The sequence below is a fragment of the Cetorhinus maximus genome, chromosome 5 (assembly GCF_964194155.1).
Source record: "Cetorhinus maximus chromosome 5, sCetMax3.hap1.1, whole genome shotgun sequence".
NCBI lineage: Eukaryota > Metazoa > Chordata > Chondrichthyes > Lamniformes > Cetorhinidae > Cetorhinus > Cetorhinus maximus.
This window is the reverse complement of record NC_135883.1, coordinates 5,757,306-5,779,433: the sequence shown is the minus strand read 5'-3', so window position 1 is coordinate 5,779,433 and position 22,128 is coordinate 5,757,306. Positions and strand designations below refer to the sequence as shown.

The following is a 22,128-nucleotide window of genomic DNA, read 5'->3' as shown; positions in this document are numbered from 1 at the left end:
GAATAAAATTTTTAAAATAAATGAATAAATTAAAATTGGATTAAAAAAGGGGTCAAGAGGGAGGAGAGAGCTCATGGTCTGAAGTTGTTGAACTCAATATGAAGTCCGGAAAGCTGTAAGGTGCCTAATCGGAAGATTAGGACCATCTGTAAACAATGCAGGCAGTGCTGTCTCATGCAGGCACCCATAAAATGAATGCCTAGCTTTTAATGCTATTTGCAAGGCATGTGGCACCAGAAGACATTGGAATCCTCAGAGGACACTAATGCAGAAAGCAAAGGGTGGAACAAGTGGTTCGACATCGCAAGTAACCACAACTAGAGCCTAGACTGGTACAACATTGAAAACAACCAAGAGTGCGTACCAACAGCATCAAGATAAGACCCACAAAATGTCTAGCCAACCTACACAGTCAGATAATGAAGATGAGCAGACCAGCGATATTCAAAGTGAGCCGACATTCAACACAGTGGACATCAAAAAATGTATTGGTACAATGGTATCGACAAAAACCTTTGCCACCGTCCAGGTTATATGTCCACAAATGCAGGACCAGCATAATCTATATGCAAAACTGGATACCAGTGCAAGTACAAACATCCTTCCATTTGCTACATTGAAATGTATGAACCCGCAGAAGTGACAAATGATGATTCAGCCAGTTAATACCAAACTCACCATCTAAAATGGCTTGGAGATTCCATCGCTGGGATCCATTACACTCGAGTGGCACTATCAAATCACCCTGGCCACCCCAGAATTTTTATATTGTGGACATCACGGGTCCAGTGCTTGCAAGGATCTAACCCTGGTCAATATCCATAGTATTGCCAACTCGATGATGAAGGTAGCTGACTCAAGGACACCTTGATCATCTCAATAACTGACCTAATATCCCTATACCTGGACATGTTCAATGGGATTGGATGTTTCAAGGCTGTTGCGGTATTGCATCTTTGTGCAGATGCTACTCTGTCCATCAATCCACCATGCAAGTGTAGCATTCACATCCAGAACAGGATGAAAGCTGAACTGGTTAGGATGGAGAGAGATAGTTCGAGAACCCAGCGCCACACAGATTGGTGTAGCTCCATTATAAGCGCCTTTAATGATTCTAAGAAAGATGGGTTCTATGTGCATTTGTTTAGACCCAAGGTGTCTGAATATGGTTCTACAATGATGCCCTAATAAAATTCCCACACTTGAGGAGCTGAACCCCAAGTTTGTGAACACCAAACTCTCCTCTCAACTCGATGCTAAGAATGGCTATTCGTTGGTGCATATTGTGAGGGCATCCCAGGAATGTATGCCATTCCATACTCCTTTTGAGAGATATTATTTCCAAAGGTTACTATTCAGGCTTTCCATAAGCCAGGATTTTATGGACGGGATCACAAGCAGGATCCCAGGATCTGAATAGCAGATGACATCGCCATTGTTGGCACAACAAAACAGGAGCATGATCGAAACTTGATCCTTCTGGTGGAAGCTACACGCAGAGAAAGCTTTGTGTTTGATAGTCACAAATGCAATATCAATGAAACACAGGTCAACTTTTGCGGATCCATCTATTCTGACACAGGCATCCACCCTGACCCTAGTAAGCTAGAGAAGACGTCAGTGCAGTGCTCACCCCATTAGACATAAATGATCTGCACGTTGCCTCAATTTGTTTAATTTCCATTTACTTTAACTTTGCCCGGAAAGCCTAATCTCTTCATGAACTTCTGAAGAATGAAGTACCTTTTGTTTGGCAGGAAGGCCACCAACATGTTTTAAATGACCTTAAAAAGTTATTAACCGAAGGACCACAACTTTACAGGACTTGGAGTGTGCCTGCTCCAGAAAGGGAAGCCTATTGCTTTTGCCTCCAAGAGTTTGTTCACTGCTCAGGCTAATTATTCAAATATAGAATGCGAAACACTGACACTGGTATTCGGCATCCAGTGATTCCATGCTTACTTATTTGGAAAGAAGTCGGTTATGAAAACCGACCATAAGTCACGTGAAGTGATCTGGTGCAAACACCTAACTTGTGCACCAGCAAGATTATAGCAATTACTGGTCAAATTACAAGGCTATGATAGTGATGCACATTACAAGCCAGGTTATTCCATGGTCACATCCGATGCTCTAAGCCGCCTACCTAATCTGTCAAAAACTGCAGACATCTCCCTAGATCTATGGCTAGATCTTGTGGATGTTAAAATTGAAAACATTCTGCGTGTTTTCCTTAGGCATTTTTGCCAATCTACATGCCAATTGTTGCAGGAGGAAACATCCAATGATCTTGTACTACAGCAAGTATGGAAGACAGTGACTTGCAGATGGCCAAATTCCTTCCAGGATGTTGCAGAGGGTGTAAGACCATTCTGGCCTTATGTAGATGAACGTGGAATATCTAAAGGAGTCATTTTTAATGGAAAGCAAGTTGTCATCCCAGGGTACATGTGACCTGATATCCTCCAACAGTTGCATCTGGCTCACATGAGAGTCAATCAAACCAAAGATTGGTCAGAGACAAAGTATATGGGCCAAGAATCCACCAAGGCATCAAAAAGGCTGTGAGGGAATGTGAGGCATGTCAAACCTTCATGCCTCGCAACCAGAAAAAAAACACTAACGCCTCACGAGGTACCCACTGTAGGGATTTGGACTCCAGACTAAACCTCAAAGTAAGAAAATTCTTGTTGAAGAAGATATTGGCAAAAAGGACAATCACTAGTTTAGAATGCAAGCGAAGAGGTTTATTGGACAATAAAGGTTGATACTTAACATTTCATCAGTCAAGGCATGGCATGATACACAAATTCAACCCTCGGTGGTATGTCTTTCCCATGGGTCTGGACACTTCTGGGGTTTTCTCTTCTTGATTCCTTAAACCTGGTCTCATGACTCATGACGTCCTTCGAGATTTTAGCTTAGCCAACTTAACACTAACATATATACAAATCCCTTTGCAGCTTCAACTCAGGATGTCTGTGACGGAATAGATGAATCTGAAAAAGTTGACCTGTGTTGCGTTGATGTTACCTTTCCAACTATCAGCTCTAGTGGATCTTTTTCTAACTTTCAACTTCCTAGTCTACCTTAACTGCTGAAGTTTCCAGTTCATCTTAAGTGCTGAAGCTACACACTTCACAGCTACCTGATGAGTGTTCTCTCTCTGTTTAAGCCTTATTAATTACACTAATGTGCCAATGAGGTGAAGACTAACACCACACAACCATGGCCCAGACTCACAACTGACCTCTTCAGCATCCATGGAGATGATTTCTTGATTGTAACACATTACTTCTCCAAATTTCCCATTAATTGGCAATTACACAACACATCCAGTGCAACCATTACAGATATGTTAAATCTATTCGGGGCACTACAGGAGATTGTTTCCGACAATAGATCCCAATACACTGGATGACCCGTTGAGGTGACGTGTGAGAAGTGGGGAGTCAACCATACCACTTCATCACCACCTTGCCCCAGATCCAATGTAATGGTGGAATGTATGGTTTGAACCGTAAAATCCTTAATCATGAAGTGCCATCAAACAAAACATGATTTACACAAGGGCACGTTGCATCTTAGAGTGACACAGCTCAGTGCAAGCATTCCCTTGTTGCAGAATTACTATTCATCAGACAAGTGTGGACAACCCTCCCCAGCTATCACTTGTCGATACTCCCAGGACTACGTGATGCATCACTCGAAAAACAGGGGAAGATGAACGATGTCCGTGATCGACATGAGGGTAACTAACTACCCAACTTGAACATCGGATACAGTTTGAGTACAATGTCCAACTGGAATCCAGCAGAAATCATCAGCTTATGCCCAGAACCAAGTACGTATCAAATACGAACACTAAATGGCATGACAGTGCGACGAAACAGCTGCCAAATCAGAACAATACTACAACCAGAAGCACCAAGTAATCTCATTGCGACTAGAACACAGTCTAAGATGCAACACAAACACAGCACCCCTAACCAGCATTCTGAAACTGTACAGCAGCCTCCAGCACAGATCAACATAACTAATTCTGGATGGATAAACAAATTGCTGATACGTTTCAGAGACTTGTAAATTTATTCCTTTGTGTTAAAGTTTGTTCAGACATAATTTTATTTTCCTTTGCTGTCATGTAAATAGTTTGATTCTTTCAAAGTAAACCTTTAGTTTATAAAATGGGGGATGCTTTGATATGTAGCAAAGGTACCTTTAAGAGGCGGATCTTAAACTGCTGTCAATAACTACCATCTTGACAGGATGAGATGTATTAGTCCCATGACTTGTATTCGGTCTACAGCTGAAGATCCCCTTTGTGAAAACTGATGTGAAGAGTCCATGCTGTAATGTAATACCCTGATTATCTGTAATCGTTTTACTCAACTGATCCTTCACTAAGCCTACATCTTCGTTGACTTTTCTTAAAACTATGTTGGGTCTCTTGCAGTCTCTTTCTATTTTTCACAAAGTTTCAAAGAAGAGTAATTAATCAAGCTCAAAGTCTCTGGGATTTCAGATATGTTTTGAGTATAGATAAGAATTTGCTTGAAGGGTAGAAAATTATAGAGGAGATGGGCTGAGGTGGTCGTAAGTACGCAATGGAATGTCTCGGGCACCATTGTCAGGATCACTACTGTATCTAATTTATATCAGTGACATGGAATCAGAAACCAAGGGCAAATTTGTGAAACTTGCAGAAGATACCAAATGCAGAGGGAGCATTGGAAGAGGCGGCAACTAGAAAATTTATTTGGATAAATGTTCAAATAGGAAGAACGATGACAGATGCAATTCAGATATAAAGTACAGCACACGGGGTGGAATCATGGATGACATGTCGTGTTGAAATAACTGAGGATGAAGTTGAAAGAGACATAGGAGTTTTCATAGGCTCAACACTCAAGTGACAAAGAGTATTCATTTCTGTAATCCTCCCCTGAAATTGGGCCACATCATGGTCAAATATTTTTGGGCAATGAGTTCTCTTTTATGCCTTTTTAAGCTTGATGCTGTGCTACCCCTTAGCAACTGCCCTCTAAATGACAAAAGCCCTGTCAAGAGTCTGCCGTGCGTCTCTAATAAATCTCAACCCAGGGAAATAAGTCGACACTTGGGTGAATACGCAGGGATTAACAGAAACTCGGCCCTGCTAAAACTTGGCCTCCAAAGATGAAAATCTAGGTCAGTATGTCCAGCCACTGCACAGCAATTAACAAAGCCTTTAAGATAATAAATTGTAAATCCAAAACAGTAGATTACAAGTCAGAGGAAATCATAATCAAACAGTCCAGTGTTCTACTCAGACCATACCTTAGGGGATTTGAACGATTAGACAGAGCACAGAGGCCAGTCACCTGTTCCTCTAACCGGGAGGAGGTCTAGTCCATTTTAAGGATGTGACTTCATCAATGTGCCCCTGGCAAGTTACGTGCCCCAGAATGGGCATCTATCTGCAGCTCGCCTTTCTAGACCAGTGCAAAATCAGGATGCTGAACTGCCCAACAAGAAAATAAATACATAGGTGGGGAGGTGGATGGCATACGTGGAGGGTACGGTGCTGGGTGGGGTTTTGGATGAATGTGGAGGGGATAGGCTGGGGAAAGCTGCCCATATCATAAGGTCAGAAGTGGGGATGTTCGCTGGTGATTGCACCATGTTCAGCGCCATTCGCGACTCCTCAGATACTGAAGCAGTCCATGTCCAAATGCAGCAAGACCTGGACAATATCCAGGCTTGGGCTGACAAGTGGCAAATAACATTCGCACCACGCATGTTCCAGGCAATGACCATCTCCAACAAGAGAGAATCCATCCATCGCCCCTTGATGTTCGATGTTATTACCATCACTGAATCCCCCACTGTCAACATCCTGGGGGTCACCATTGACCATAAACTGAAGTAGACTAGCCATATAAATTCTGTGGCTACAAGGGCAGGTCAGAGGCTAGGAATAGTGCGATGAGTAACTCACCTCCTGACTCCCCAAAGCCTGTCCACCATCTACAAGGCACAAGTCAGGAGTGTGATGGAATACTCCCCACTTTCCTGGATGAATGCAGCTCCCAAAACACTCAAGAAGGTTTCCACTGTCCAGGACAAAGCAGCCCGCTTGATTGGCACCACATCCACAAACATTCACTCTCTCCACCACCGACGGACAGTAGCAGCAGTGTGTACCATCTACAAGATGTACTGCAGAAATTCACCAAGGCTCCTTAGACAGCACCTTCCAAACCCACGACCACTACCATCTAGAAGGGCAAGGGCAGCAGATAGTTGAGAACGCCACCACCTGGAAGTTCCCCTCCAAGTCGCTCACCATCCTGACTTGGAAATACATCACCGTTCCTTCACTATCGCTGGGCCAAAATCCTGGAACTCCCTTCCTAACAACACTGTGGGTGTACTTATTACAGCTGAATGAAATCATGCTCGATTGGTGACTTCTCCTGTTAGACACACATTTCAGGAATTTTGCTGTATGTTTCTCACTATGATTATTTTGTAAAAGCAGCTCTTATACCTGGAGTTGCTGGGACTTATTGGGCCTGATATTTGCAGGGAGGGTGTGATCTGGCCAGAAATGGCTGAAGACCCAGGATGTGGAGGTCATGCCAGACTTCACGACAGGCCTTCATTAACTTTATTTTTGTTATATTTTAACCATCTGGAAGCCAGCCAAATTGACAACCAAGCTGGAGGCTGGGTGGGGGGGTTGGGTAGGGGGGGCGTTGGTGAGGGAGATATTCAGTGGAAGGAGGCCACAGCTGGGAACCACGCCTTCAATGGTATGCAACTATCAGCTCAGTAGATGCAAAATGTACATAGCTTGTGGCATGGACGTTAACATTTCTGCAATTCCATGGTGTTTTTGTTTAGGCTTTGCTATATCTGTATAAATTATATTATGATTGCGCTTTCTGTTTGCACACATTGATATCTGATTGTCATTTTTGTCATACTTTGTGACATTTTTTCACATGTTTGTATGTCCACATTCATAAAAGGCTTTGCCTATGGAAACTTGTGTAACTGCACGGTCCAGATATTAGTTATGAATCACTCAGAAAATGCCATTTTTTCTCAGTAACTGAAATTTTTACCGTCCAAGATAATTACTTAAAATTAAAGATTCAAATAATTACTAATTTCATACTAACATGGTTGAATGTATCCATGGAATTGTGTTTTGCATCTTTTAATGTTTTAACCAGTTTACTGAAAATCTTTACAAAAATGGGCTTGAATCTAATATTTTTGTCTAAAATAAGCTGAAATTTGTTCTTCAATTTTAACATATGCGGCTTAGCTAATTTCCCAGGATATGTCAGTACTGTTCAGTTACCTGCACTAATGGATCAGTTACCTTTAGAATCCAACATATTATATGGGCATTAGGTTTATTTCAAATGATTTTGTAAACAAGAGGACTCATTAAAAAAAGCTATGAGGTAGAATTTATATTGAATGTTTTTAAAGAAATGCATAGAGATTTTGTCTTCGTATTTGTTGCAAGAGAAAAAAACGGAAGTGTTCTGATGACATTTCTGGTGTGGCTTGTGGTCTATGTTCTATAAACTTTAGAGAGTGTATTCCATTGGAGGAGGTGACAAAGTGACTGAAATTAGAGAGACTGAGCGTGAGGAGAAGGGGTTACACAGACATCAGGGGAAGTGAGAGAGGGGGATAGAGAGGGGTGAAGGGAAGAGAGAATCTTCATTTAATAGTTAAATTTGTTTTAAAAAATATTGTTTTGAAGCCAACTAATTAACCCACCCGTGTTTAGTTGGCAGTTAGGAAAGGGCGAGGAAAATTGCTTACATTACACCAGTGGAACTGAACTTCCAATTTTGTAACTTTAGGAGACATAAGGCTAAAAATTGTTCCATGCTGGTTTTTGGGTTCAGGGTTGAAATTCATGACCCAGGAAAATTGGTGCTGTCGCTTTATTTACCTCACTGTAGCTGCTGTGCTGCTGGCTGCCTCAATGCTCAGTAAGCAGCATTTGCGAATAGCATGTGGTGCAGCCGGCCATGTGTTCTCAAAGACAGTCTGCCCCTCTTCTGTACTGAATTACAGAAGGTTGTTGCTGAATACTATTGCTGCAATTGTAAATAACAAAAATGGAACACCAGGGCAGTGGGAGGGCGCCAAGATGTCGGATGAGACGCTAGAAGCCTTAGTGGGATGGAGATGGACAGGAGGAGAAGCACCATGGTTCCATATGGGTTCAGGAGGCCATCAAAGATAATCTTCAGCAGGGACTGGGAGCAGGTGCCCAATGCGGTCAATTCCCTGTCTCTAGTCATGAGGACCTGGCAGCAGCGCTCCAAGAAGTCTAATGAGCTCACGTAGGTGGTCAACATCAGTGAATGTATCACCCACCCAGGACACCACCAACCTTTCTTGCTGCTTATTGCACCACACCCCTATCATACATCTGGCAGCACTCCCTGGCGCCTAGGACATAGATCTAACAGACATTGCAATGATGCCAGCTCGCCCACAGGCCCTGCTACCTCCACATACCTCCAGCTATTCAGCTGTAGCGGGTACATTACCCAAACACAATGCAACACAATCACTGACATTCATCTCACTTTCTTGCAGGACAAGGTGGCACACAATAGAAGGGAGTAGGGCAGAACCGATGGGGGCAAGGATGCCTTTATTTCACGAGGAAGAGATGATCCTCCACATTGTGAGCTGGCTGCAATAGAGCCTGTGGCATCCAATGTCACTAGAAATACTGAGAAGGCTGTGTGTTTCTGTCCTATGCCCCTTTTTAACTCCTGTCTCCGAACTTGCATGATGAACAAGCTGCTGATAGTGTGGCCATGGACCTTTCACTTTCCACCTCACCCCACTTCCCTCAGACCAACCTACCCCTTCTGATTTTATACTTCAGACACCCAGGAACTGCTACCTGTTCAGTCACAGCAACCTCAGGAGGAGGAGAGCCAAACACCAGACCACTGATAAAGAGGTCTCGTCACTTGGTCTGACGCACAGCCCCAGCTCAGATACTTGCACTGTGAATGTCCAGTGACTCACCACTTGTAGGTCCCCACTCTAAACAAGCCTTTAAGCCTAGCCTTCTTGTGGGACTAAAGGCTAGAATAGAGCTGGCATGTGTGAGATTATCCGGGCACAAGTGGGCTGCAGCTAGGCCATGGGGAACCAACAGCTTGTGTGCCAGCTTACCACAGAGCTAGGTTGCAGATGAGTTCTGCTGAAGATGCCCAAGATGAGGACAGTGATGGGGTGGCATTCAGGACAATACCGATGGGCACGCAAACTGAGATGCTGGGTACATTGGCTGGCTTGCAGACAGCCTCTTGTCACTGTTAAAAATCATGGAGGAGTCTGGCTCCAACTTGGCAGAGGGCATTGTGCAGACCTTGCCCTCTCCGAATCCTCTGCTCTATTTGCCTGTCTTCCTACAGACACAGAGGCACTGCCATTGCAGCCTCCATACCTGTTATAGCCTTTGTATGGACAGATAACCAAAAATCCTCTGCCCTCCCTGTAAGAACTTTTGGAAGGGAGCCCAATTGGAATCAACACAATTTGCCAGGAATTCATTTTAACCCTAAGTTTCAAATGAGATTTCAATCAAAAGGTAAGGCAAGACTCTCAGATAAAGAATTCAAAGATGTTTTATTTAAAGACAAATATAAATGAGTACAGAGTTGTAATATAGAATTAGTAGTAATAAAGAATTAATTATAATATGGAATTAGTTATAACATAGAATTAGTTAAGTCCAAATGTATAAGAATCATACATCCATACAAATAAACCTCAGTTTTAATACACAGGGCATGTGAATGTAATTAAAATCATTCCCTGTCTTTCTCCTGCACTAGACTAATTTTTAACAACCCAAAAAAAAAAGGAAAGAAACAAGAGCACGCTTATCACATCCAACAGACCTTCCCGACTCTCAATGAGTTGATCAGTTCCACAAAAGCGTGTATCCTCTTCCTTTTCTCGAATAAATACCCTACAGCTAGAATACAGCTAGCCAGCTAAAGGTGTCTCTTGAGATGGGATTTTTAACTCCTAGGCAAGGTTAAAGATCCTCCCTCTCCACGTGGTAACAGGTTCTTGTCACTCTTTGATTGGCTGACATTTCTTTAATTTAGTTTAATTGGTCTTGGCCTTCAGGAGTAATTAACCTTGATCATAGAACAATGGATTTTCAGTGTGTTTTCTCAATCTGATTTCGAACACACGTCTTTGTTTAATTTTGTCTAAACGTTTGGTTTTCTGAGTCTGGTCACTATCCTTTTATCTAATCATAAACGTCTTAGTGTGAGTTCTTTCCTACCATTTTGTGTTACAAACTTAAAGCTGAAAATCTTAAGTATTAAATGTATTAGAAGGCATTTAAAACTGTCTTTTGTATAAAATACCTCATCACAAACATATGTAATGTAAAATCAGGTGAACTTAAAAGTTACATGTAGCAGTGAAGATGTTTGCCTTTAACTGCAGTAATCATTATTTTTAATATGTCTGAATCCAGCATTGCTTAATAGTGGAGCCAAAAAGTCTACAATAAGTGTAAAGCTTGAAAAGGTGAATGTTCAGTGTCAGCTCTGCTGATTAAAGTTAACTTTTCAGCTTGCCGAGAAGGTACATTGCTTTCACTTAATCTGTTTCTTCTGGCACGCTTTTCAGTATGTTATCACGGTTATCTGCACAAATATCTCTACATTGTTTCTACAACTAAATACATTAAATATTAAGAGCACATACTGCTTTTCTGACCAACAGAAGTACAAAAATCCATTCCAAGATGTCCTCTAGGTCACCTGCTGAACCTAACATGGTTGTTTCTAACTACGTTCATGTCATTCACTGAATGTCAGGTGAATTAGCTTAAAACTGGCCTAAAAAATGACTGACTTCCCTGTGAAGATGCAGCAACACTCCTGTCAAATCCAGGAACTCACCACGACACCTCCAAAAACACTCCGGAGTATATCTAGAGACTTTGTAATAGCTAAAGGTATTCAAAATGACCTCACCTGCAAGTTGGGTGCCTGGCCCTTTAAATAATGCTAGTGTTGGGCCCTGGGCCCTTCTTGTAGCTAGTAAGCAACAAGTGAATCTGTCCAATGGAGTAGCACGGTAAAAATTTGGACTTTAGGCATCACATCAGCTAATGGGGCTGAGTGACTTCATGATAGCACCACTTCATGTACTTCTAGCTCATGCCAGGGACACCAGCTCTTCTCAGCAAGGAGGTGCTGCATTGGAAGCAACTGGAGACGAGCGTAACCAAGTAGGAGGTCATTTTCTTCAATGAATCTAAATTTCACCCTCATAGAGTTAGACAGAGAGACAGACAAACAGAGAATGAGATAAAGAAATGTTTCTTTCCTCATTCTAAATTGATCTTTTAATTGGAATTTTGACAACAAACTACTCATCTCTGAGGGAAACAGCTAATGCCGGAGGGTGGGAAGAGGAGGGGAAAATAGTAACAGGTTGAAGGTGAGGAGGCCTCTGACTTCCTGGCCATTCACTTTAGGGTGGTGATTGAAAGTCAGGAAATTAGATGCTGGGTTGAGGATGAAGTAAGCGATAATGGAGCCAGGAAAGGGGGCTGAGAAAGAAAATGAGCGGATATTCAAAGAGGAAGAAGTAACAGTTGTAAGGGGAGTGAGGGAGAGGTAGGGAGCGGAATGAGTAGCAGGAAGGTAAATTGGTTAGGAGATGCAATAGGAGTGAAGAAATGGAAGATATTGAGTGACATTAAATGGTTTTCATTCAAATCCAGACCCCTCAAATTGGGCGCCAGAGATGCAAGGCTGCAGGAATAAATAGTTAACTCTCTCAAATTGACAGTCGAGGAACCCCAGTAAAATTGAGCTCATTGGGAATCAGGGGACAATCCTTCAAAGGCTGGAGCCATACCTAGTACAAGGGAAGAGGCTGCGGTTGTTGGAGGCCAATCATCATGTCCCAGGACATCGTTGCAGGAGTTCCTCAGCATAGTATCTCTGGCCCAACCATCTTCAGCTGCTTCATCAATGACCTTCCCTCCATCATTAGGTCAGAAATGGAGAAATTTGCTGATGATTGCACAATGTTTAATACCATTTGCAATTCCTCAGGTATTGAATCAATCCAAGCCTGCATGCGGCAAGTCCTGGACAACATCCAGAATTAGACTATTAATTTGCAAGTAGCCTCACAAAGGCAGGGCAATGACCATCTCCAACAAGAGAGTATAACCTCGTCCCCATTCACTTATTGAGTTCCCCCACCATCAATATCTTAGGGGTCATAATTGACCAGAAACTTAACTAGACGAGCCACACAAATACATTGGCTGGAAGAGAGGTCAGAGGCTGGGAAATCTGCGATGAGTAACTCACCTTCTGACTCCCCAAAGCCTGTCCACCATCTACAAGGCACAAATCAGGAGTGTGATGGAATACTCCCCACTTGCCTGGGTGAGTGCAGCTCCAACAACACTCAAGAAACTTGACACCATCCAGGACAAAGCAACCAGTTTGATCGACCCGTCAAGCACCTTAATATTCACTCGCTCCAACACAAGTACACTATGACTGTATTGTCTACCATCTTGCAGAAGTAATGCAGCAACTCGCCAAGGCTTTTTCACGACACCTCTCAAGCCCCCAGCCTCGACCATCTAGGAGGACAAGGGCAGCAGGTTCACAGTGACCCTAATAGCAGCAAGTTCCCCTCCAAGTTACACACCATTCTGACTTGGAAACGTATCGCTATTCTGTCATTGTCACTGGATCAAAATCCTGGGGCACCTACCACCATCCCAAACTTAACAGCACTGCGGGTGTATCTACAGCATATAGACTGCAGTGGTCTGAATAGACAGTTCACCACCACCTTCTCGAGGGCAAGCAGAGATGGACCATAAACTCTGGGCAGTGACGTCCATATCCTATGAAAGAATTTTTAAAAAAATGTAATTCCAAATGTTCTCCATGTGAAAGGGTACTTTTGAATTTGGAGTAAAGTGATGATGTCTGTTTCTTTTAGCGCTTCCTCCTGTGATTGCTAAAATGATTACTTCACATCACAGTTGCTATAAACTCAGGATTTAGGGCTGGCTGGACCTCCAATTTGCCAACTGTCTGAAGAACCTGTTGGCACTCGTGTCTTTTGTGGTGACTTGAACAAAATTATTTAAATAGGTATTGCTCTTGCTTTGCATATTTTGACATGCTTGATTTTGAGATAAGAAAAGTTCTTCTTGTGATGGATCCTGGCAATACTGAACAGTAAATGCATGATGAATGGGTTCTAGATCAGAAGTTTGCATCAACGCATTATGTATGGCCACAAAAATGTACTCCAGAAACAGGATGATGGTTCCATCTTAACTAACATGATTTAGAAATATAGAAACATTGGAACAGGAGCAGATCATTTAGCCCCTTCTACCTGTACCATCATGGCTGATTTGTAGCCTAACTCCATATACCTTGCTTTGCCCCATATCCTTTCATACCTTTGGCAAACAAAAATCTATCAATCTCAGTTTTAAAATTAACTATTGATCTAGCACCTATTGCCATTTGTTCAAGAGTTCCAAACTCCTACCACCCTTTACACGAAGAAGTACTTCCTAATTTCACTCCTGAAAGGCCTGGCTTGGAATTTTTGACTGTGCCCCCGAGTCCTTAACTTCCTAACTAGCAGAAATAATTTCTCCCAATCTATCTCTGCCTCTTAATACCTCGAAAATTTTGATCAAATCACCCCCCCAACCTTATACATCTCAGGCAGTACAAACTTCATTGGTGTAATCTCTCCTTGCAACTTAACTCTTGGAATCCAGGTATGGTTCTAGTAAATCTATGCTGCATTCCCTACCAGGACAATATATCCTCTATAAGATATAAGCAAAAAAGCTGGAGATCTGAAATTAAAAGCAGACAAGTGCAGGTAAAACTCAACACGTCTGGCACAACCTGTGGAGAGAGAAACAGAGTTAACCTTTCGAGTCCAGTCTGACTCTTCTCTGGAACTCTTTATAAGGTGTGGTGTACAGAATTGCTCACAGTTCTCTAGGTGCGGCCTAACCAAGACTTTGTACAGCTGAATGCTCCCTTGTGTTCAAGTCCTCCAGTTGTAAAGTCTTTATGATTGCTTTCTGTACCTGTTCCTGACAGTTTAATGATATGTGTACCTGGAACCCCAAGGGCAGAATTTTATGCCCTGTTTCGGCGGAGACGGGGCTGTAAAATGCGGCGAGACATTATAAACCTCATTGGCTTCAGCGGGAATGGAAGATCCCGCTGCCGTAAAATTTCACCCCGAGTCTCTTTGCATCTTCACTGTTTCCAGCTATTTAGAAAATACCCCGTTTTATCCTTTTTAAGTCCAACCAAAGCGGATGACCTCACATTAGCCCTGCTGCCTAATGTATCAATATCTCTTCATAATTTTATGCTTGTAATTTGTTTTATTATTGATGAACTAATATCCCAGCTATGGCCCAAAACTACATTATAGTATTGAAACATATATGACTGAGATGTATCAGCAATGTGATTTTAATTTAATATTTTCATTCAACCTTTGTGGTTCTGTCCCTAGGAAAGTTTAAATTGCTGGATCAGGATCGGGATGTAAGGGAGCCTGTGCAGTATTTTAACAGTGTTGAGGAAGTGGCCAATGTTTTTCCAGATCGTGTCTTCGTTATGGAGGCAATAACATTCAGCGTAAAGGTCAGTGGTGTGAAAAGTGAGATTTACCTTTTCAGAAAGAATGATTAGTTTTTGTTTGTTTATGTTAACTCGTGAATAGGAGAGAAATCCAGTGCTGAGAACTGAAACGTCTCTCCACGGGAAAGCAACGTTCACAAATGATAACAGCATGAATTTAAATGAATCAGTTTCATGCCTAAACTTCTGTCTTGACCTCGAGCTGAAAAAACACATTGGCCTGAATCTTCCAAGGAGCAGCAATCACCCTCGGATTGCCACTGCTCCTACTTTTCTGTGCCTTGCTGTTCAGGACTTCTGATCCTGGCTTCTCCAGAATAACAGAGCGTACCTGAAGTGGGACTGCTTCTTCACAGAGATAAAAACAAAAATAAAAACAAAGAACTGCGGATGCTGGAAATCCAAAACAGAAACAGAAATACCTGGAAAAACTCAGCAGGTCTGGCAGCATCGGCGGAGTTGAAGGGTCATGAGGACTCGAAACGTCAGTTGTGCTCTCCTCTGCCGATGCTGCCAGACCTGCTGAGTTTTTCCAGGTATTTCTGTTTCTGTTTTTGTTCTGCTTCTTCACAGTGCTGGATTGTCAGGACAAGTCATGACCCCTTTTTTTACGGCACTAGCTGTCGCATTCTGGTAAGTGAAGAGTTTAAATGCCCCAAAGCTGCTTTGAGAAGGTAAACATGTAAGGAAGCAGGGTGACATGTGGGTAGGTTGGTAGGGTGACAGCTGGGTAAGTGGTAGGCGGGTAGGGTGGCAGGTGGGTGAAGTGATGGGGGCAGGTGGGTATGGTGGTGGTTGGGTAGGGTGTCCTGTGGCTAGGGTGGTAGGGTGGCAGGTGAGTGATGTGGCAGGTGGATATGTGGGTGTGGTGGCAGGTGGGTGAGTGGGTAGGAGGGTCAGGGTAGTTGGGTCAGGTCGGGGAGAGAGTCGAGTGGTGAGGGCTAAGACAGGTTGGGTCATGGGGGGAGTTGGATGGTGGGAGCTCATCAGGTCTGGTCGAGGGAGAGTTGGGGGTTCAGGGAGGAGACCATGGATCAGGGGGAGTCAGATGGCCGGGGCTAGTCAGGCCGCGTCAGGGGATCGGGGGTAGTCGGGGGTCAGAGGTTAGGTGAGGGGTAGTCGGGTGGTGGGAACTGGTCAGATGGGTTTGGGGGCCTTGCGGTGTCATGGGGGGAGTCAGGTGGTTGGGGCTAGTCAGGTGGGGTTGGGGGAGAGTCGGTGGGGTGGATGATGGATCAGAGGGGAGTCAGGTGGTGGAGGCTAGTCAGTTGGACTCAGGAGGGAGTGGGGGATCGGTGGGGGAGACAGGGGAATCCGAGGGGGGAGTCGGAGGGGGTCAGAGGTTAGTTGGGGGGTGGCTGGGTGGTGGGGGCCGGACAAGGTGGGCTGTGGATGTCAGGTGGAGTCAGGGGATCAGAGGGGGGAGAGTTGGTGGGGTCTTTGCATTCTGAGGGACCCTACAGCACATCTTCCAGGGTCTGTCTGGTCTCTGACTATCCAGAGATCGAAGATCTGGGCCACTGACACAATCTGTTTCTCTCAGCACTTTAAGGGTAGTTTTCTGATCAGGGGACAGTTTTCTTCCATGTACAAGAAGGAAGACCGGCGGCAAAGTTGGCATAACCCACAGTCATTAGCAACCAACTACATATTGGCTAATAGCCCATCCATTCTCTGGGCTGATAGCTGATGTGTGTCACTGATGCCCAGAGAGGAGAAATAGAAATGGAAGTATTACTCCTTACTGTGAGTTTGATAATTCCTTGATTGTGGCATTGTCTCTGAAGCTACAGCAACTATTACACGAGGTCACTGGTGGAGAACCAACAAAACAGTACCCAACTGATTAGTTGGAAATGTTCACACTTTGGTTTTGGTTATCATTTTATGTATTTATGTATGCATATGTGTGGTGCTTATAGACTTAGAAGTCCCAACTCAAATAATCTGTGGGAATTGCCCGAGAAGTTTGAACTCCCAATGGGAAATTCCCCTGCACCCCAGACTCTCCGAAAAGTCTCCGAATCTGAGTTAGAGTCGGAGACTTTGGGCAGTTCTGACTTATTTACCTGGATAGCTACCCAGAAAATGTTAGACAGATTAAAACCTAGTCTAACTTTTGGGTAACTACAGAACTGACCATGCAATCACTCACACTGACCCCCCAAATCCCCCTCGATCTCCCCAACTCCTCCTGACCCCCAGATTCCCCCGCATAACCCAAGGCCCCTGACTGCCCCCCTGACCCCCTGAACCCCAGCCCCCACCCAACCATCACCCTGACTCCTCCTTACCTGACATGATTCCCCATGACCTCCAACTACCTTCCCTATGCCCTAACACCGCTCCCCACCCTCCTGACCCCTCCCGATCCCCCCAACCTGACTAGACCCCACCACCCAACCTCCTCCAACCCTCGGACTCCCCCCGCCGTCCCTGACCTGACCTGACTACTCCAACCCCCTGACCCCCAACTCACTCAGACATTCTGACTATTCCCTAACCTGACCTGAACTCGCTATCCTTACCCGCTTACCTACTCTTACCCATTTACCTACCTTACCCCTCACCCACCCTACCCCCTTACCCACTTATCTTATCCATCTTACCCCCTCACTCATCCTACCCTTACCTACTCACCTTCTCTCTGTAGCATTTCCAAAAAGCTTTAGGGCATATGAACTCTTTACTTACCAGAATACGGCAGCCAGGATGCTGTAAAAAGGGTCGTGGTTCCTGCGGGGATATTCTCTGTTGCTCCCTCTGAGGTGTCCTGTGCTGACTGAGTTCTGCAGGTTCCTCTGTTGGAAGATTCCCCTGAAAAATCGAAGGAAGGTAAGTGTTATATTTTTTGCCTGATCAGGTTTGGAATAGGGGTTCCGACCCTGAACAGAAAACTTGGTCAAGGTGTAAAGGCACTTGCTTTGGGAGCAATATCAGGTCACTTAGAGATTTTGCAATATTTGCAAATTAACAAAAAGTAAATAATTTGGGGAGCTGGGAAGCAATATTATGAATGCTGTAAGTCTGAAATATATGCAGGAAGGATACATCAGGTCAGACTGATCTGAAAAGGAACATACGAAATAGGACCAGGAGTAGTAGTAGACCATTTGGCCCATCGAGCCTGCTCCACCATTCAATAAGATCATGGCTGATCTGTTTGTATTTCTAATTCCACATTCCCATCTACCCCCGATGACCTTAGATTCTTGTTAGGCAAGGGAATCAATCTAAAAAGAAAACAAAAATAACTGGAAAAACTCAGCAGGTCTGACAGCATCTGCGGAGAGGAACACAGTTAACGTTTCGAGTCCGTATGACTCTTCAACAGAACTAAGGAAAAACATCTATCTACCTCCGTCTTAAAGATATTCAATGACCCCACCACCACCACCACCTTCTGAGGCAGAGAGTTCCAAAGTTGCACAACCCTCTGAGAGAGAAACTTCTCCTCATCTCTGTCCTAATTTTAAAACAGTGCCTCTTAATTCTGAACTCACCCGCAAGAGGTAACATCATTTCCGCTTCCACCTTATCAATACTGTTCAGGATCTTGTATACTTCAATCAAGTCGCCCCTCACTCTTCTAAACTCCAGTGGAAACAAGCCCAGTCTGCCCAACCTTTCTTCATAAGACAACTTGCTCATTCCAGGTATCGATCTAGTAAATGTCCTCTGAACCACCTCTAATGCATTAACACCCTTCGTTAAATAATATTCGAGATGTGGTCTCACCAATATCCTGTACAACTGAAGCATAACATCCTTACTTTTATGTTCAATTACTCTCGTAATGAAGGATAGCATTCCATTAGCCTCCTTAATTACTTGATGTTCCTGCATACTAACTTTTTGTGATTCATGCACAAGAACACTTAGATCCATCTGCACCTCGGAATCCTGCAGTCATTCTCCGTTTAAGTAATACTCTGCTTTTTTATTCTTCCTGCCAAAGTGAACAATTTCATATTTTCCTACATTATACTCCATCTGCCAGATTTTTGCCCACTCACTCAACCCATCTATATCTGTCTGCAAACTCCTTAAGTCCTCATCACATACTTTCCTACCTATTTTTGTGTCATCTGCAAATTTAGCTACCAGGTCTTCGCTCCCCTCATCTAAGTCATTGATGTAAATTGTAAAAAGTTGAGGCCCCAGCACAGACCCCTGAGGGACTCCACTTGTCACATCCTGCCAATCAGACAGAGACCCATTTATGCATACTTTCTGTTTTCTCCCAGCCAGCCAATCTTCTATCCATGCTAATATGTTACCCCCTACACCATGAGCTTTTATTTTCTGCAATAACCTTTGATGTGGCACCTTATCAAATGCCTTCTGGAAATCCAAGTACAGTACATCTACAGTCTCCCCCTTATCCACTGCACATGTTACTCTTTCAAAAAGCTCCAATAAATTGGTTAAACATGATTTCCCTCTCACAAAACCATGCTGACTCTTCCCAATTACCTTGAGTTTTTCTAAGTGCCCAGCTACAACCTCCTTAATGATCGATTTTAACAGCTTCCCCACAACAGACATCAAGCTAATTGGTTTATAGTTTCCTGTTTTCTGCCTCCCTCCCTTCTTGAATAGAGTGGTTATATTTGCTACTTTCCAGTTTGATGGAACATTTCCAGAATCTAGCGATTTTTGGAAAATTAAGATCAACATGCCTACGACCTCACTAACCACTTCTTTTAAGACTCTAGGATAAAGTCCATCAGGACCCAGTGACTTGTCAGCCCACGGCTCCATCAGTTTGCTCAATACCGTTTCCCTAGTGATTGTAATTTCACCAAGTTCCCCTCTTCCTTCCACCTCTTGATTTACGGCTATTACTGGAATGTTTTTTGTTTCTTCTGTTGTGAAGACAGAAGCAAATTAGTTGTTCATTTCATCCGCCGTTTCCTTATTATCTATTAACTCCCCATTGTCATTCTCTAGAGGACCAACACTCACTTTACTTACTCTTTTCCTTTTTAAATACCTGTCGAATCTCTTGCTACTGTTTGTACGTTTCTAGCTAGCTTCCTCTCATACTCTTATTTCTTTCTCCTGATTCACCTTTTAGTCATTCTCTGCCATTCTTTATATTCTGACCAATCATCTGACCTGCCACTTCGCGCTGTTAAGTGTTTTTTCCTTAAGTTTGATGCTTTCCTGAACTTCTTTAGTTAACCAACTAAGGGGTCCTCCCCTTAGAATATTTCTTTATGGAAGGAATATACTTACTCTGAATATTCTGAAATATCCCCCTAAATGCCTCCCACTGCTCCTCTATTGATCTATCCTCTAGCCTAGTATCCAAGTATGAAGGGCGGTTCATGTTTAGGGTGAAACACCTCATTAGTTTTTCTCCCAGATGCTAACTGAGTTGCTGTGAATTCTCAGCATTTCTAATTTTATTTTAAATCACTTGGGGAGTTACGTTACCTTAAGAGCATTGGAGGAAAAGAGGTTGAACAACTTGAGAACTGTCCTAAATAAAAACAGAAAATGCTGGAAATACTCAGCAGTTCAGGCAGCATCTACGGAGAGAGAAACAAAGTTAAATTTCAGGCCAATAACCTCTTGTCAGACTTGGGAATAGTTAGAAGTGTAATAGGTTTGAGGGAATGAAGGCTGTAGGGGAGCGGGTTGGAAAAAGAACAAAGAGGAAGGCCTGAGATAGAGTGGAAAACTGGAAACATTAAATGACCGAAGGGCTAGAGGTTGAAAGGCCGAATGCAAAGCGAATTGTCCTATTTGCTATTATTTCAGAAGTATCATTTTTTTCATTGGCAAAAGATATTACTTGATCATGATTAAACTAGTTAAATTAACCACCTGCAGCTGTGTGCAGCAGTTTGGAGAAGGTAGTCCATTTCTGCCCCCACATTGGACTTTCCCTATCAAACATACTTTCAACTATATCAGAAGTAAGTCACATTTTGCCATATGAGTTAGTTATAGACTTCTGTTTAAGTAAATCATTACCAGCTAAACCAATAATTATCAAAAGGAATAGACGAAAATAAACCATGTAAGGATTTTGCATCACTTTTTGAGCATTAAACATGTCTTCAATTACAGCGCACTGGAATCATTAATTACTCCCTCTGATCAAAATGAGTCATCACAAATCTGTCATGTCTTCTGTGAAATATGATAGTACTATAATCTGTAGAAGTATTATGATTACTTTAATTCACTACCAGCTATTCATGGAACGTTTTTAGTATTTGTAAGCAACCTCTGAATTTTCCAAACTCATGACATTAAGGGGACGGAGATATCCTGTGCATGAAAATTGCTTTCGCTGAATCACAGAGTAGGTTCACATGACAAACAATTAAATAAAATTTACAGCACAACTGGACGATGCTGGTGTTTTTGCTCCACTCGAGCCTCCTCCCATCCTACTTCATCTAACCATCATATAGTCTTCTATTCCTTTCTCCCTCAGTGCTTATCTAGCTGCCTCTTAAATGCATCTGCATTATGGTATTCACCTCAAATACTCCATGTGGCAGTGAAAAATACATTCTAATTGCTCTTTATAAAAAAAAAAATGTTCCCCTGAATTATATATTAGATTTATTAGTGACCATTACAATTTTGAGGTTTATAAAGGAAGGCTTAGACTGTCTACAGCTTGGAGACAATGGTAGCAATTTCTGAGCTTACAATGTGCAGACTCTCAGTCTTCCAAAGTCCTAAAAAGGTGTTGTAGATATTGGGTTGTAAACAGTTGCGTTGTAAACTATCTATTTACAAGATGATAGGTCAAGGATATCTAATTAGCATTTTGAACTAGATATAAGGTTTCACGTTGCCATGGGGAATAGGACAAAGGAAGGCATTTTTGAGATCAGGTTACAGGCTTCTCTATAAATAAAAGAATATTACAGACAGATAGCAGCTCTGTGTGGTCAGGAGAGAGAAGAGGCTGTTTTGGCTTTGTGAGCTATCACAGCTGTATGTGGGAGAGAGGGAGACAGTCTTTTCGAAGAGGCACATCTTACATCCATCTAAGGATTCCAGGGGAAAGCTTTCCCCCCCGTTGGGCGGGACGTGTGGGAGCGGGAGCGGGCAGGTTCGCCCCCGATCAGAGCTCCCGATTGGGGGCGCACCGCCATTTTACGTGGGCGGGCCAACTAAGGCCCACCCAGCGTGACGTCCGCCAGGAAGCGCTGTGCGGTGGGGGAATCCCTTAGCCAGGAGTGTGCTCTTTCGCACATGCGCATGAAAGAGTGCACTCATCTCCCTGAGGCTAAGTGCTGCTTCAGGGAGATCGGCAGCAAATTAAAATTTGCAATAAAAATGATAGAAAAATTTCCCTGACATGTCCCCCCATGTGACACTGTCACATGAGTTGGGACATGTCCATAACTTTAAC

At 43.2% G+C, this 22,128-nt stretch overlaps 1 protein-coding gene across 4 annotated transcripts in view; it reads left to right on the top strand.

Annotated features, from left to right (window-relative positions):
* The window catches only part of gareml (GRB2 associated, regulator of MAPK1-like), a 179,702-nt gene that overhangs the window by 106,183 nt on the left and 51,391 nt on the right, over positions 1-22,128 (top strand). For 3 of the 4 annotated variants that reach the window (XM_078541467.1, XM_078541466.1, XM_078541468.1), the window contains one exon: positions 14,614-14,744. The exons of the other annotated variant lie outside the window; for it this stretch is intronic. In XM_078541467.1, the coding sequence (XP_078397593.1) occupies positions 14,614-14,744 (131 nt within the window). The remainder of the gene's footprint in view (positions 1-14,613; positions 14,745-22,128) is intronic. 4 annotated transcript variants of the gene reach the window in all.